Source organism: Geotrypetes seraphini, chromosome 1 (assembly GCF_902459505.1).
Source record: "Geotrypetes seraphini chromosome 1, aGeoSer1.1, whole genome shotgun sequence".
Classification (NCBI taxonomy): Eukaryota; Metazoa; Chordata; class Amphibia; order Gymnophiona; family Dermophiidae; genus Geotrypetes; species Geotrypetes seraphini.
The window spans coordinates 320,203,410-320,219,248 of NC_047084.1; the positions used below are offsets into that span (position 1 = coordinate 320,203,410).

The window sequence follows — 15,839 nt, forward strand, 5'->3', positions numbered from 1 at the left end:
GGAAGTTTTCTGTTCAGTTTTTCTCTATCCATGCTATTCTTCTTTTTGGGTTATATTATTTAAAGCTGTTAATATTATTCACATGTACAGTAGTCTGCCATACCCTTCATCTGTATACTGGAGTGTTCCTTGTTTATTTATAACTTGTTTTTTGTAGCTCCTCGTGTATGCACGGGTTCTTGACACTGGGCTAGATTCACTAAGTAAACCGATCGTGTACCAATCGGTTTGCGAGCCCTTTGCAAACCAATTTCTTTCCGACCCGATTCACTTAACCTGTGTAACGATCCGATCCCAATCCGTGCATGTAAATGAGGGGAATCAGCATGCAAAGCAGGAAGGATGCAATTCACTACACTTTTTTCCTGACACACCGACAGGCTGGCCGATCAAGAACAAACGACTGGTGTAAAAAACTGCTCTGCTCCAATTCTCCTGCTCTAGCCGCCCTGCTCATGCATAGAAAGGTGATATTTTTTTTTCAGTCTGTCTTTGGTGAGGCTGCACTTGGAGTACTGCCTGCCTCAGCTCTCTGATGCAACCTGCCTCTGCCTGCCCCGACTCTCCTCCCCTGATTTAACCCGCTTTAAACCCGCGGGTTAAAAACACAGGCTCGCACTGTGGGGAAGGGTGGCAGAGAGCAGGAGAGTCGGGGCCAGTAAAAAAGTAAACAACAAAAAAAACAAACAGACAGCAAACATATGCGCAGACCATCTACAGGCATTGCTACCTAGCGATCCAGATTTGCAAATGGGAGTGTGCCTCCGATCACCCCCATTTGAATGTTCTTGGTTCCTGAATGAATTGGCCCTGCCCGGATCGGACACGGATCGGTCACGATCGGGCAGGTTAGTGAATCTAGCCAATTATAAATTGCCTCGATCCTTTACAGGCATAAAGCAATCCACAAATTCTAGATTAGATTAGATGTTCTCTCTACCCTGGAGATAAGTAAAATCCACAAGCACACTTCACAGGAATATGGAAAACAAATCTCTGAGTATGTGGTAAAGATCAGCCCAAGGTAGGATTAAATCTTTGCTGGGCCCTAGGCAAACAAGCATATTGGGATCCCTATGATATATTTGAAAACTTTTACAAATAGGACCCTGCATGGTTCTGTTTGGAGAGGAGAACCAACAGCAGAGGAAGCAGCTTGTAGAAAGTAGTGCTCACTGATGACTCCTGCCAACTGGAGAAGAATGCTCATGGGGGGGGAGGGAGGAAAATTATACAGATCTTTGAAAACTGCTGTGGCTTTCTTACCTCTAGTGGTGTAGTAAGGGGGGCAAGAGGATGGACTGCCCTGGGTGCTGGCACACCTCTACCTCCTATGCCATGCTTTACCCTCCATTCCCCCCAATACCTCTTTAAATCTTCGCCAGCTTGAGCAACTTCTCTGGCTTGCTGTTCGCACTGGCCTGGCTCCCCTCTGAAATCACTTCCTGGTTTCGGGGCCAGGAAGTGATGTCAGAGGGAAAAGCAGTGCCTGCATGAGCAGCAGGCCAAAGAAGCCGCTCACACTGGTGAAGATTAAAGAGGTATTGGGGGGAGGGCACAAAAGTGTGGTATATTTCTTTCTGCCAGCAGTAGACTTACCTTGGCAAAAATGTACCTTGGGAGGGTCATTGAATTAACACATCTGAGTGGGCCCCTTCTAAACATTTGGGCCCTAGACACTTACCTAGTTTGCATGTGTCTTAATACTGCCCTAGATGTGTAGGCTAGTACCTGTCAAAGCTTCTTCCACAAAAGAACTGAACTAAAACACTATAAATTCCTCCTTGTTCTGATAACACCACTTATTCAGTTGCAGGAAAGCTCTCTTTTTAAAAAAAATTATTTATATTTTAACACTTTAACCAAGAAATACTCAATTTTCTGTACAAGAAGTGTAAGATATTCAATTCACACAAAAGGAAATTAAAATTAAATTAGAGGAAAACTTATTCACTTAATCAATATTAAAGTCCCAAATTGAAGAGATCCAAAATTCTAATGAGTGAATATCAATAAAAGAAAGAAAAAAGGAAATCACATCCTGTTACAAAAAAGGCGGTCAGCTGCTAGTGATTACAAGAGCATTTTCTTTTCTCTTTAAGTTGTTACTATTTCCCCTTCAAGATGTTTCATGGTTAGAAACCCTGATAACTAAGGAAAGTTCTCTTATAACTTCCTCTGACCTAATTTTGAAATTTATTCTAGCTGAGTTTCAAATCCAAATACATTTCATACTCAATAATGATACTTATTTTTATTGTTCTACTGGAGATACAGTGCGGTGTAGTTTTGATAAGGTATTCGTCTACAATAAGTTCAGTTTATTCTTGATATACCGTGAATCATAGTATGCCCCTAGCCCAAGGAGCATGCATTCTAAGCCAGGGGTTTCCAAAACTCAATCCTCGAGGGTTACAATCCAGTCAGGTTTCCCCAATTAATATGCATGAGATCATTTGCATGCTCTGCTTCCATTGTATGCAAATAGATTGATCTAATTTATATTCATTGGGGAAATCCTGACAACCCGACCTGGTCTAAGTAATTACCTGAGGCAATGGGAGTTGGTAACTGTCTGAGGTTACAAGGAAACTCAATGACATGCTCATGTGAGGGCGAGTTAAGTGAGAACTGTGCTATAACTGTACAGCAAGGGATTTTGATGAGAACTGAGGAAATATCTTGTTTTCAGGATACCCACAAATATTCATCAGATGTACAGTATTGTGGAAAAGTTTTAACCCCTTCCTGATTTCCCCTATTATTGCACATATATGACCATCTCTGGAAAAAGATGCTAAAGTAGCAAATCCAAAATTTTCCATGTTGTATGCATAAGCAGTCTGAAAGTTACATGTTTGAACTTCGTAACTTTTTTTTTTCCTCATAAGAGAATGGGGTTTGGACTGTTATATTACAAATTGCTCAAACAGATTAATTAAAACCTAATTTTTTTTTGTTTCTGGTGACTTTTTAGTCACCTTTTCCACGACATGGTCACATATGAATGGTTTCTGATTTAAAAAAAAAAATGTAATAATAGACAAAGGGAACCTGACTAAACGCATAACACAGTGGTCATTTTACTAAGCAGTGGTGAGCACTGATGCATGCTTCCTGGAGAATAAAAACCATTACTGTGGGAGTGCACTCAGCAGACATCCCATGGTAGTTTCGGAATTGTTGCATGTTTCCCACATGCTAAAACATAGTTTTTATTTTTTAGTTTGGGGTCGGAGAATAGGTATGCACTGTGCTAATTGAGCCTGTACAATCTAGAAAATAGGTGTTGATAAGTGCTCACATGCTAATGGGGAAATAACACTTGGCCATTAATAGGGAAAATGGAAACTTGGGCCATTTTACCACTGCACCAAAATTGGCCTCAGCATGCAAGAAAGCTCTGCGCTGGTGATAAGTGCTGGTCACTTTATAGAGCAGCTTAGTAAAAGGGCCCACAATTTTTTTTTTTTTTAATTTATTTATTTAAAGAAATACAAAGCATTGCCCCCCCTTTTTTTATTTTAAACTAAGACATGGTAGAGGTTTCTACTGTGGCCCAGGGGGCTAAATGCTCCGAGCATCGGAGCTCTACACAGATTAGTGAAAAGGTGTGTGTGTGTATGAAAGAAAGCAATATACAGATGCATCCTGATATTTTTTTTTTGTTTTTTAAATGCTAAAATAAACTACAGTCAAACCTTGGTTTGTGAGTGTTTTGCAAGACGAGCAAAACATTTTATTAAATTTAACTCGATAAACGAGTGTTGTATTGAAGTATGAGCAGGTATACGTTCGTCACGTCAAAAACGCATAATATACGTGCGTTGCATCGCATCGCTGATCGCATTGCTGAGCGCAGTTCAACGTAATACAAGCATCCGCAGTTCAAGCACGTACAACGTACGCACATCTCATGCTGAGCGCGGCTGAACATAATACAAGCACCTGCAGTTCAAGCGTGCACAACGTACGCACATCTTGCGCTGAGCGTGGCTGAACGTAATGCAAGCATCCGCAGTTCAAGCACGTACAACGTACGCACATCTCATGCTGAGCGCGGCTGAACATAATACAAGCACCTGCAGTTCAAGCGTGCACAACGTACGCACATCTTGCGCTGAGCGTGGCTGAACGTAATGCAAACATCCGCAGTTCAAGCACGTACAACATACGCACATCTCACGCTGAGCGCGACTGAATGTAATACAAGCATCATGTCAAATTTACCCACAGTGTAGTGACTGTTCGAAACAAGCAAGGTCTTACAATACAAGTACGTACAGTACTGTATTTTATATTAAAGTTTTTAGGTTGTGGAACGAATCGTCTGTTTCCATTATTTCCTATGGGGAAATTCGCTTTGATGTACAAGTGCTTTGGATTACAAGCATGCTTCAGGAACAAAGTATGCTCATAAACCAAGGTTTTACTGTATATATATATATTCATGCTTCAGATACTTAAAAAAAATTCAAACCCACAGTAGATGTGATAGAAAATTTTATTTTCTGACAAAGCACCATTAGGAAAATTATATTTAAGCTTTTATTTAAAATGATTTAATGCTACCTGTATCAGAGGCATGTGTAAAGAGTTCAGTATTGGACATGAAGTAGGCAAATTTCAGCTCTGTTTGATTTTCCATGAAATCATTCAGGTTTATCAGCAGATCACTGGGGAATCTGACATATTTTTCCCAGAGTTTCTTTGGAAAATCCTGAAGGTCATCTGCAAAACTCTGAAGTGAATTCCTCCAATGTCAGGAGATTCTCAGCTTTGAATTTTGCTGCAAATGTGACTTTTTGATTAAAAGCAGGTTTATTGAGCCATCTTGTCACACCCACTAAATTTTCACATTTTTCTGCTTAAACTGTGTGCTGTTTGGTCATTTCTGGAACTAAAATAGGCAGAAGGTGACCAGCAAACAGCAGCATTAGATGTAAAATTAATGTATCCAGTCTGACTAGGAGTGTTGTATATTATCCTCATTAAACATTTGAATGCTTGGTACTCCTAGTTCCTAATACATATAGTACTTCTGTTTTGTTTCTGGCTGCAGAAGTGAGCATCCACCAGTGGAACCTGAAAATTGTACCTGTTTTTGATGTCGTTGGCTCAGAGCCAGTTGCCGGCCAAGCCACCGTGACCATTCCTGAACTGTATGCCCAGCAGACCTACAACCTGAAGCTTCAGACAGGAGAGTGCAGCCCAGAACTGCTCCTCAATATCAGTACAGTAAGGGATAGAGTTTTGATTGGTTCTTAGAGGTCCAGAAGTATTGTCTTTCTCTGGTGTCTGAAGGTGGAAGAGGAGCCATTGTCCCAGTGTCGTGCTCCTCTTTTTATATCCCACCCCTGCAGTGTGCCACAAGTTCAGCTCATCTACCATTATAAAGCATCTCTTCTGTATATGAATCCCAATGATAACAAAAATCAGGATTAAATAGTAGTAAAGATGCTATTAAAAATGGCTTGCGTATCAACACAATGATGAAATAACATGTTAATTGAATACAGAGCTCATTGTCTAACATGGTATCTTAAATTTGCAATGACTGTCCAATGAATGGTGCCTGTTAGGGGCTAGAAGAGGCACAATCTACAGATTTTGAGCATAGTGGGGAGGAGGGGGAAAAATCTATTGTTTACAGCTGAGGAATTTATGTTCAAAAGTTTAACAGCATGGAAGTAGGTTTCAGAGCTTAGCGAGTTGGCCAATAAGAGAAATTCAGTTCTGAAACTCAGCAAGATAGTTTGCAATCAGTGTTTGGAAAGGAGACCTCGAGGTCACTTCTAGATTGGTCTGTAACTGCTGCAAACATATTAAAAGAAATGCCACCTTTGGATTATTCTGTAATTTCAGAAGTACACGTGGTCATAACTGTGATAGCCTCAAAATTATAAAACTGGATCATAAAAGGCCAGACATCTTCTGGCATACGCCCACAAATATATAATACATACAGCATCCTTAAGAACTGAACAAAAATCTACATTACTTCAAAATGTTATTTAAACTTGATAACCAGTTCCCCGGTAAAATTAATTTTCAAAGGTTCTCTTTACTTCAGATATAATGTGCTTGAACATTACATAGCACTAGCCACCATCTAGTAGGCAGTTTGTAAATAACCCTGTGGTGAAATTATTGAATTGAAAACCTTTTAATAACAGCTATGGTAAGCTTAAGAATAAATTTAGGGTTCAAAGTTCCTGCCCAGTCAAGGACTTTAAAAAGGAAAGGTTACTTTTCATGAACTGACTTTCACTGAAATGCCTTTTCTTACCAGAGTGTATATTGCTACAAGGTCAATGAGTGATAGGTTAGTTTTGAATATGTTTAAAATGCCTTCAGAGGGCAGTTTTCAAAGTTGTTTATCTGTATAAATGACTCTTGCATAGATATCTGTTCTATAGTTGTTTATATGGATAAGTAAAATTCTCCCAGGACAGGCAGGCATATTCTCACATGTGGGTGATGTTATCCATGGAATGTGGTACAGACACTACCAAATGCACTGTACCACTGCCAAATGCACTATCACTTGATATCTTTAGGTAGTGCCTGTACCACTCACATGTATGTGCCTTCGTTCCTTATATTGGCTCACAGGACCATCAATTCTTAGTTTTCCATGGAGCCGAGAAGCTGTGTCTTCGGTATCTCCTCAGTGCATCAATTTTAGCCTTTTTTGTGCCTTCCCGATATTAGGTTTTTATTTTCCTCCTATTTCTTCATCTTTTTTGTATTTTAGCATTTCCCTTGAGTTTGTTTGAATTCTGTCAACTTTTTGATTTTTGGCCTTTGAGCCACTTCAAAACCCTTTCTTGACCTAGGGAGTGTCAATGTTTTTTTCAAAATACTTTTCATGCAAAATTCCTGGGTCATAGAACCTTTTGATTTTGCGTCGGTCGTTTTTCTCGCCGTGTCAAAAGGGTGCCGAGTGTACTCAATATAATTGGATTATCTCAGGCTCTGACCCCCATAATTGGTTTGTTTAGTGTCTAAGTCTTGACTATCAGATCATTCATTGTGATCTCTCTCCATATGCAAAAGAGGTCACTGAGCCCGACAAACTAGTGCGATAAATGTTTTGGTTCAATATCAGTCCAATGAAAGGCAAGGGAGACGTCTATTCAACCAATGATAGACTATTCATAAATGTCCCAACGAGGATCCAAGTTTCAGCATGATCAAAACACCTTCATCAGGAGACACTCATATGGAAACTCACTGAACACGCTGAGTAGTAGAACCTCGTGCAGTAGCAGGGAAACGCTCCAAGCAGTAAAAGTGGCATGGCAGGGATTTTGGGACCTGACTCTTGATCTATATTGACATCAGCATCAGTATTGACACCACGTGCACCGACACTCACTAGAGAGCATCGAACATTAGGGTCTCTGAAGCGATAGGATTCAACATCGTCTTCATTCATGTCTCATCCATCAGGGGAGGCATCATGTAATAAAGCTAAGAAGCACAAATATGGCATCGTCACAGATGTCCACCACCTTGACACATAGTAAATGTTGATGCATCATGGACTGCTCCACATTGTTGCAAATCATGTCTTTCCAGGTAAGCCTTGACATCAAGGTCTGCCGCATCCAGACAACATGCACCGCAGACTGCTTCCACACCGATGATTTCTTTCAAGTCAGATGCCGACTTTTCAGGAGGAGATCCTAGCTATGCTCAAACAAGAGCTTTCAGGGCTACTGAGATGCAGTCTGCACAAGCTTTAAAAGCATATATGCCTGCCTCAACCCAGCCCGAGAATACATCGAGGCATCGATTGAGGATGAAGTTGTGCACTCCTGTTTGATGCTAAGCATCGGGGTCAGCAAGGACACACAGGACAGGATTAATTCATTGGTGGGCCCTAGGCATCCAAGTACACTGGGCCCCCTTGTCCCCCCTCCTGTAACAGTGTACCTATGGGCCCAGCTCCAGAAGTCTAAGCAGCACCTTCTCCATCCTTATCCGTTATTCAGTGCATCTGAACTTGCAGTCTTCAAAAGACTGTGGGTAGAGATACCTACACACTTGCCCATTGCTGACCTGGAAGCCTTCCCTCTGACACATGGAAAGGCTTCAGAGTCAGCCATGCGCAGTGTAGGAACTGCTGCCCATGGTCTTTTGAAGACTGCAAGTTCAGCTGCGCTGAATAATGAAGAAGGCAACGTTCAGATGTCTGGAACGGGGCACGGAAGCAGGTGCACTGATGTCATTGAAGCAGGCAGTATTCCGGGCCCCCCCTGAACTCTTCAGGCCCAAGGCACATACCACCTTGGCCTAACCGTTAATCCTGCCCTGCGGACACATTCTATACACATCATCATCAGCAAAGGAGTTACCCCTTAGGTCAAGCCATTAGCCCATGTCTCGACACATCTCAGTGCATAGTTTATTCTCCTCTTGATGCACAATCCCTAATTCATCTAGAAGGGAATATTTTGAGGATTCCAAGTCGGATATCTCCAACCACTTGGATGAGAAACTGCGAGATTTGTCAGCAGAAGAATCGTATGGCATACCCTTTTCCATCACTACAAAAGCACAAGACTCCATCAGAGAGTATATCCTTTACTGCCTTTGTAAAACAAATGGGTCAAGCTCTTTTCATTAAGCTGGAGACAGAGGAAGAATCTTGCTCTGAGTTTTTTGTGTTTTTTTTTTTACTTCTTGATTATGAATCACTACCAAGGTACCTTTACATAGGGTCATGAAGGATAGCCTATTTAAGAACTGAAAATCCTCTGTCCACGTAGCTCTTAAAAAATTGCCATGATTTGCAGACTACAAAAGTTTCAAGAGAACACAACTTCAGCACCATTCTCTAGTTGTAGGATCTGCTCAAACAGTTCAGTCTTATGCTTTTGCTTCTTCAGGAAGGGAAGCCAGAACTCAACTCTTTTGGAAAATGCATTTTTCAATCATCTATGCCCATAAATAGAATTATGGACTAACAATTCTGGTTTTTAATTTATTTAAAATCCTTACTCAAAACAACTTTCAGAGTTTAATTCCTCCCTCAAGAGAAACTTAAAGATTTCCAACAGTTATCTAAAAACTTGCTCACAACTAGAAAGCTTTTAGCTAGAGACATATTCAGTGCATTTAATTTATCTTCTAGAACAGGGTAGGCAATTCCGGTCCTCGAGAGCCACATTCAGGTCAGGTTTTCAGGATTTCCACAATGAATGTATATGAGATGGATTTGCATGCACTGCCTCCTTGAGATGCAACTCTATCTCTTGCATATTTATGGTGGATATTCTGAAAACCTGACCTGTCTCTGTGACTCTTGAGGACCGAAATTGCCTACCCCTGTTCTAGAACATCTGCAGTAGCAATTGCAATATGCCATTTATCGTAGTTCAGAGTCTCTGATCTGGAAATTTCAGTACAGGAGCACCTTTCTGATATCCTTTGCAAAGGAAATGACCTGTTTGGGGACAAGACTGGAGAGGTGGATGATAAAATTAAACACAGACACTATGACAACCTCTCAATCTTTTTCTTCTAGAAGATACTCTGCTCCATCTTTTAGATGATCATATTACAACAATGTGAACCATCATTACAATCATCACCTGCACATGTGCCGTATGGGCACTGCCTAAAGATTTAAAGTGATAGTTCATTTGGCAGTGTCCGTACTGGCTTCCATGGATGACATCACACACATGTGAGAATATATGCCTGCTGTCCTTGGAGAACACCTGTTTACAGGCTCCTAAGTATCTTTGCTTTATGTGCATTGATTTGCAAGGTACGCCCTTTGTCCTCCATTTTTGTGAAGGTGCCCCTGAAGCAGGGTTAGGCTGGAAGGAAGAACAGGCAGTAACACACACAGGTTTGTACTTTGAAAGCTGAATGCATTTTTCACTCATGGGAAAAAGTATGTGCGGGACAAGCAGGAGAGCAGAAGGACAACTGTGGATCAGACTGACCTCTCTCCATAGTGAAAACACTTGGTTCTGCTCCTCATGGTTCCAAGGGACAGCTGATTAATAGACTGGTTGCCCCTTTAATATTTCTCCTTGAGGAGGAAGATTAGGCTCTGGAAGGCCCCTGGGTAGGGTTCCCCACTTACTGCTTCTCTATATCCTTCTTAGCTAGACTCCCTCTAGGCAAGGAAAGACCTGGCTCCGCCTTTGTTTTTAAGCTTTATACATCCCTCTAAAAGTTCATAGTTGAACCCTATTGGATAAGAACAGTGGCATAGCAGATAGATAATTTTGGGTGGACCTGAGCCAAAAGTGGGTGGGCATGATTTTTTTTTTTTCCGCTGTTCCCTTCCTCACCCTATTTCTTGCCCCACCATTACCCCTTTCCCCACATTCAAAATATAAATGCCTGAGTTGGCAGTGATCACCAAGCCCCACTAATTGGAGACCTCCTCCTTTGATAGCCAGAACTCTTCAAGCTGGGCAGCTGATAGTGTCCTTGAGCTGCTGCTGGCCCCCTGCTCAGTTTATACTGTATGTGTGCAAGAGGGAGAAGATGGTGGTCAGAGGCCACTGCCACAAGCTGCTCAGCTTGGAAGGGTTCTGCCTAGTAGGAGGTCTTCAGTAAGTGGGATGTACCAATTTTATCCCCCCTTTACAAAACCGTGCAAGAGGTTTTTAGCACTGGTCAGTGTGCTGAGTGCTTTGCGCTGCTTCGTCGCTCATAGGAACTCTGACTCACTAAAAATCTCTTGTGTGGTTTTGTAAAAAGGGGGCTTAGGTAGGCCTGATCCCAAAGTGGATGGGTTCCTGCCCACTCATTCCGATGCTACTGGATCAGAATCTCTGAATGAACCACCTCCCATTACACTTTGATTGACATCTGTTTTCTGGATCAGCAGCCAGAATGTTTTGTCTGCAACAGGAATGGCAAAGCATTTTTGACAGCCTGTTACACAATTTTTATGGACTTGATTTTTCTCTGCAGTGACAGTCTGGCCACTAAATGTCAAACTTGTTGTTTTTCTTTAGAATGTTACAGTGGAGACGTGGTGGCCAAGTGGGCATGGAAACCAATCTGGATACAACCTGACAATAACTTTCATTTTTGAGGGTGGCTACCATATTAAGAAACTGGCAAAGGTAACGTTCCTGATTTATAAGAGTGGGGGCATCCAATTCACTCAACAATAGAATAGTAGCTCTGGGTATTTCACAGAGATGGGCAAATCAGGACATTCTAAGTAAGTTAACCAGAGGACTCTGTCTTGGCTCTGTGAGCCCAATGAATTAGCACAGAAAAGAATTTTCTTCAACAAAATAAAATGATAAAACTGTTAACAATTTCTTGCATTTTTGGCTTGGTTGATTCTCTGGCCTCTTTTTTTTCTTTCCTACATGGTCCTTTTTATCTCAATGTTTTCTCCTCACATGCCTTTTTCCCTTATTTCTCCAGAAATGAAATTTGGTTGCCACCACTGATGAAAAGTATACAGGTTATATAGTCTGTGTTGCTCAAGGTTGATTATGTGTCTCTTTGAGATGGTGTCTCTTTGAAATGGTCTTTCAGAAAGTCCTGGAAAGCTGCTGAATGTGTAATTCAATGTGTAGGTAGAGGGATTGGTTACTTTAATTTGGAAGCAAATTCCAGTGCTGGGCAGATTTCTATAGTCTTTGCCTGATAGCTAGACAGATTTGAATGGGATAAAATGGGGTTTTGATGACAACTTCAGTAGTTGGAGAACAAGGCCAGTGCTGGACAGACGTCTATGGTCTGTATGGCAAGGACAAATCAAGATCAATTAAGCATATGTAGTATTGTATCATACCTTATGCTACTGTATTTCCCTGAAAAAAAGACAGGATCTTATATTAATTTGTGCTCCAAAAAATGCACTAGGGCTTATTTTTGGGGAATGTCTTCTTTTCAGGGAAACAAGGTATCTACCCTTGACACTTGCCATGTTATACCTATCCCTCCCTCCTATCCCTTTGTGCACCATAACCCCACAGACCCTCCCACATGTTATACTCCCTCCCATCTCTTTGTGCACTGGAACAACACCGATCTCCTTACCTCCGAAGCCTCAAAGCCGGTGGCAGCGCTCTGAATGGGCTGCTTCACGGTTTTCCCTGCTGGGGCCTTCCCTCTGCCACCTCACTGATGACTTCATCAGTGATGCGGTAGAGGGAAGGCTCCGGCAGAAAAAACCGCAAAGCAGCCCTTTCAGAGCGCTGCCACCAGTTTTGAGGCTTCAGAGATATGTAAGGCGGTCGGTGGTGTTCCTGTGCACAAAGGGATGGAAGGGAGGGATAGGTATAACACGGTGGGAGGGTCAGTGGGATTCTGGTGCACAAAGGAATGGGAAGGAGGGATAGGTATAACATGGTGGGAGGAAGGAATCTTAACTAGGGCTTATTTTTGGGGTAGGTGTTATATTGGGACCTATCCCAAAAAAACATGCTAGGTCTTATTTTCGGGGAAACATGGTATTAGTTTATCTTGTTGAGCAGACTGGATGAACTACCACAGATCTTTATCTGCCATCGTCTAGTTTGAGATGTTATATCCATCATTCTTAGGGTTACTAGATGTCCAAATTTACCTGGACTTGTTCTCTTTTTAGAGGACTGTCTGGGTATCTGAATGATTTCTTAGACTGGAGGGAGTTTGGGTTTTGGACTCGCTTTTTCCTGTCCAGCCCCCACCCTGGATTCTGGTATAGCTTTTGTGAGTCTCCCCTATCCCCAACATTGCAATTTAAATACTTTGGGCAGCCAACAGCATTAGCGACATGATTTTTCTTTTGGCGACCTGCCCTGGAATCTATAAGTAGCACTTCCTGTTCCTGTGTAGGCAGGATGCTGCAGAGTGAAGACTTCCATGGCAGGTCGATGGGGATCATGCCATTAACCCTGCTGGCTGCCTTAAGTTTTTAAATTCCATCACCAGAGAAGATATTGGAGACAAGGGAGATTAACAAAAGCCATACCTGACTCTGAGGTGGCCCAGGTGGGGGGACTTGGAGAGAGAAAGAGGCTGTGCTGGGGGGTGGGGAGATTTAGGGGTGAGTCTAGCTGGAGGCAGGGGCAAGGCAGGATACTATGAGTCGAGTAGGGGGTGGGGCAGGGATGGAGCACCGGTGGGACAGGGGCAGGTGTCTTCTTTTTGACTTAGCAAATATGGTAACCCTAATTGTTCCGCCCATTCTTCCATTATTTTGATTGCTCTCATGGTGGTTATCAGCCAGTCTTTTCTGTTGTGGACAGCCACTTAATTTTTGGTTATATATGGAATCTTTTTCACCAGAGGGGCACACATTATTGTAAATTGCTGTTTCATGGTTCTCGGTGTTTAAAATCTGTGTTTCATTTCACATGGAAGAGATTTCCCAGTGGGAAATGTGTAGTGAGCAAATTCATCTGATGGTAGTGCATTACTGTTACTGCACTCGCATCAAATTTCCAAGTTTATTAAAGGATTTAATATCCTGCCTATCAATAGAAATATATAAGCGGCTTAAAGTGGAGAGTTAGTCATTTAGGTAAATGTGTTCTTTTGGTACAGGGACCGGCTTTTAAAGATGTGCAGGCACAAGTTGGTTTTCTGAATTTGTAAAATGATTTGGTGTCATCGTGATACAGATTATTTACAAACAAGCAATTAATTTTAGTCCTGCAATTTTAAAGAGGGGACTGAGGATCGAGAGCCAGTTCCTCAGAAAAGTTTACAGTGAAGAGTAATAATATAGAGGTTAGGAGCACTCCCCTCCCCCATCTCCTTCCTCCGCTGATCTGGTTGCTTCTGTGTCCACTTGAATCCTGATGCCTTATTCACATGTCTTTTCCATTGCCCTCTCTTTCCGTCCCAAGGATGCTTCAAATTTGTCGGCAAATTTTAATTTTTTTGTGTGTTTTGGTCTCTTATCACCTCAGATGTCAGATACTATGTCAGTAGAATTGTATTTCCTTGGAGCTTCCCTACTTGCAACTTTTATATCATTACTCTTCATGCCTGAGTTTCTTTTTATGTAAAATATGTCTTTCTGCTTTACTGCCTGTGAACTGAGACTTGAAGAAAGCCACACATTTTACTAGGGTTACCAAACATCCGGATTTACCTGGACATGTCTTTTTTTTAGAGGACTGTCTGGATGGCTTTTCAATACCCGGCACTTTGTCCGGGTTTTGAAAAAGCTGTTGAGATCTGGGCCGAGTCTGGAGTGCATCTGCGCATGCGCAGATGCAATGCAGTGACGTCACACGCACACATGCATGCATGCGTGTGATGTCATCACATTGCACTTGGTCCGAAGAGATGAGGTTTGTGTGGGGCTGGGGTTGGCATGATAGGGTGGGGCCAGGGGCAGAATGGGATGGGGCCACACAATCTCTTTTTCCAAGTGCAAAATCTGGTAACCCTATGCTTTACTAAACTCTTCTAGAACATTTGTTCAACTGTTGTAGGATTAAGAATGATCTGCATTGAGTTTACTCTGAGGAAAAACAAATCTGCTTTTATGTTATATTCACTCTGGAGTCTGTACAGTAGCTGTTCAATCCATGTCTGCGAACTGGGACTTGAAGAAAGCCACACATTTTCTTCATCTGCTCTTCCCACATGGCTGAGGAACAGAAGTCTTTCTGATCTGCTCTGCTTCTTTTTCTTATTTTTTCATCTTAAGTTTGATTTATGCAGTGGCTTCGGTGCCGTGAGACCTCCTTTGGAGTGGTTTCCTGCCTGGGAAAGGAAGCAGCTTCCACTGAGCTGGACTGCAGCTTCACAGGACAAGCTTCGTCCATCCAGGGCCAGTAGACTCCCCATCAGAAGGGTTGGTTGATCAACCCTTTAGAGCAGGGGTAGGGAATTCTGGTCCTTGAGAGCCACAGACAGGTCAGGTTTTCAGGATATCCACAATGAATATACAGTATATGAGATGGCTTTGCATGCACTGTCTTCTTGAGATACAAATCTATATCATGCATATTTATTGTGGATATCCTGAAAACCTGACCTGCCTGTGGCTCTTGAGGACTGGAATTGACTACCCCTGGTCTAGAGCTTCGAGCCAAACACTTGGTATTGTGAACTCTCTAGACCGCCCTGGAAAGAAAAGCAGTAAGGGTGTTTTCAGACAAATCTGGCATATATACATCAACAGGGAGGCACCAGGAGTACTCCCTTGAGTTGGGAGGCTCAGATGCTGTTTCATTGGGCAGAGCTGCACCTTCAGGCTCTCTCCGTTGCGCATGTGGCTGGAATGAAAATTGAGTAAGCAGTCTTTCTCAGTTGCCAAGTCCTGACCCTGGAAGAGTGATCTCTCTCACATGCTGCATTTCGTCTCATTGTGCGTCGTTATAGCTTGTCAAAGTTAGGCTTGATGGTTTCAGCCATGAATTTGAAAGTCAAGCACTTCAGTCGTAGAACAGAGCCAGAAAGCCTAGGCTTAGATGCCTTGGTTTAGCCCTAGCCAACTCTGGATCTCCGTTATGTTTTTCCATCCATGGTATGTGGCTTTTGTCCGACTTCAGCAGGATGGGAAGCTTAAGCTCTCTCTTCATTGCAACCTCCTTATTCAGGGTCCAGTTCCCATGGAGAACCACCAGCGTTTCGGTCTTATGGCATGGCTCTTAAGTGCCACACCTTGATTTGGACATTGCCACGAAGAAGCCCTTTACTATGGCAACTTGGGCCAGGGCTTTGAAGGTTTCCAGCTGTGATGTGGTGAGCCATTGCATGCTCCCATTCTAGTGGTCCTGGCTTTCCTTCAGGCAGATCTGAAGAAAGGGCCTCGTGGTGGCTTTCCTCATGGTATAGATGGCAGGCCTTTCCTATTTCAGTGCACACTACAGTTCCAACGTGCTTATGGCTCATCCAGA

The 15,839-nt window shown here is 42.4% G+C and overlaps 1 protein-coding gene across 2 annotated transcripts in view; it reads left to right on the forward strand.

The window, feature by feature from the left end:
• The window catches only part of MANBA (mannosidase beta), a 156,137-nt gene that overhangs the window by 77,236 nt on the left and 63,062 nt on the right, over window positions 1–15,839 (forward strand). For both annotated transcript variants that reach the window (XM_033956878.1, XM_033956887.1), the window contains exons 8-9: window positions 5,063–5,238; window positions 10,992–11,102. In XM_033956878.1, the coding sequence (XP_033812769.1) occupies window positions 5,063–5,238; window positions 10,992–11,102 (287 nt within the window). The remainder of the gene's footprint in view (window positions 1–5,062; window positions 5,239–10,991; window positions 11,103–15,839) is intronic.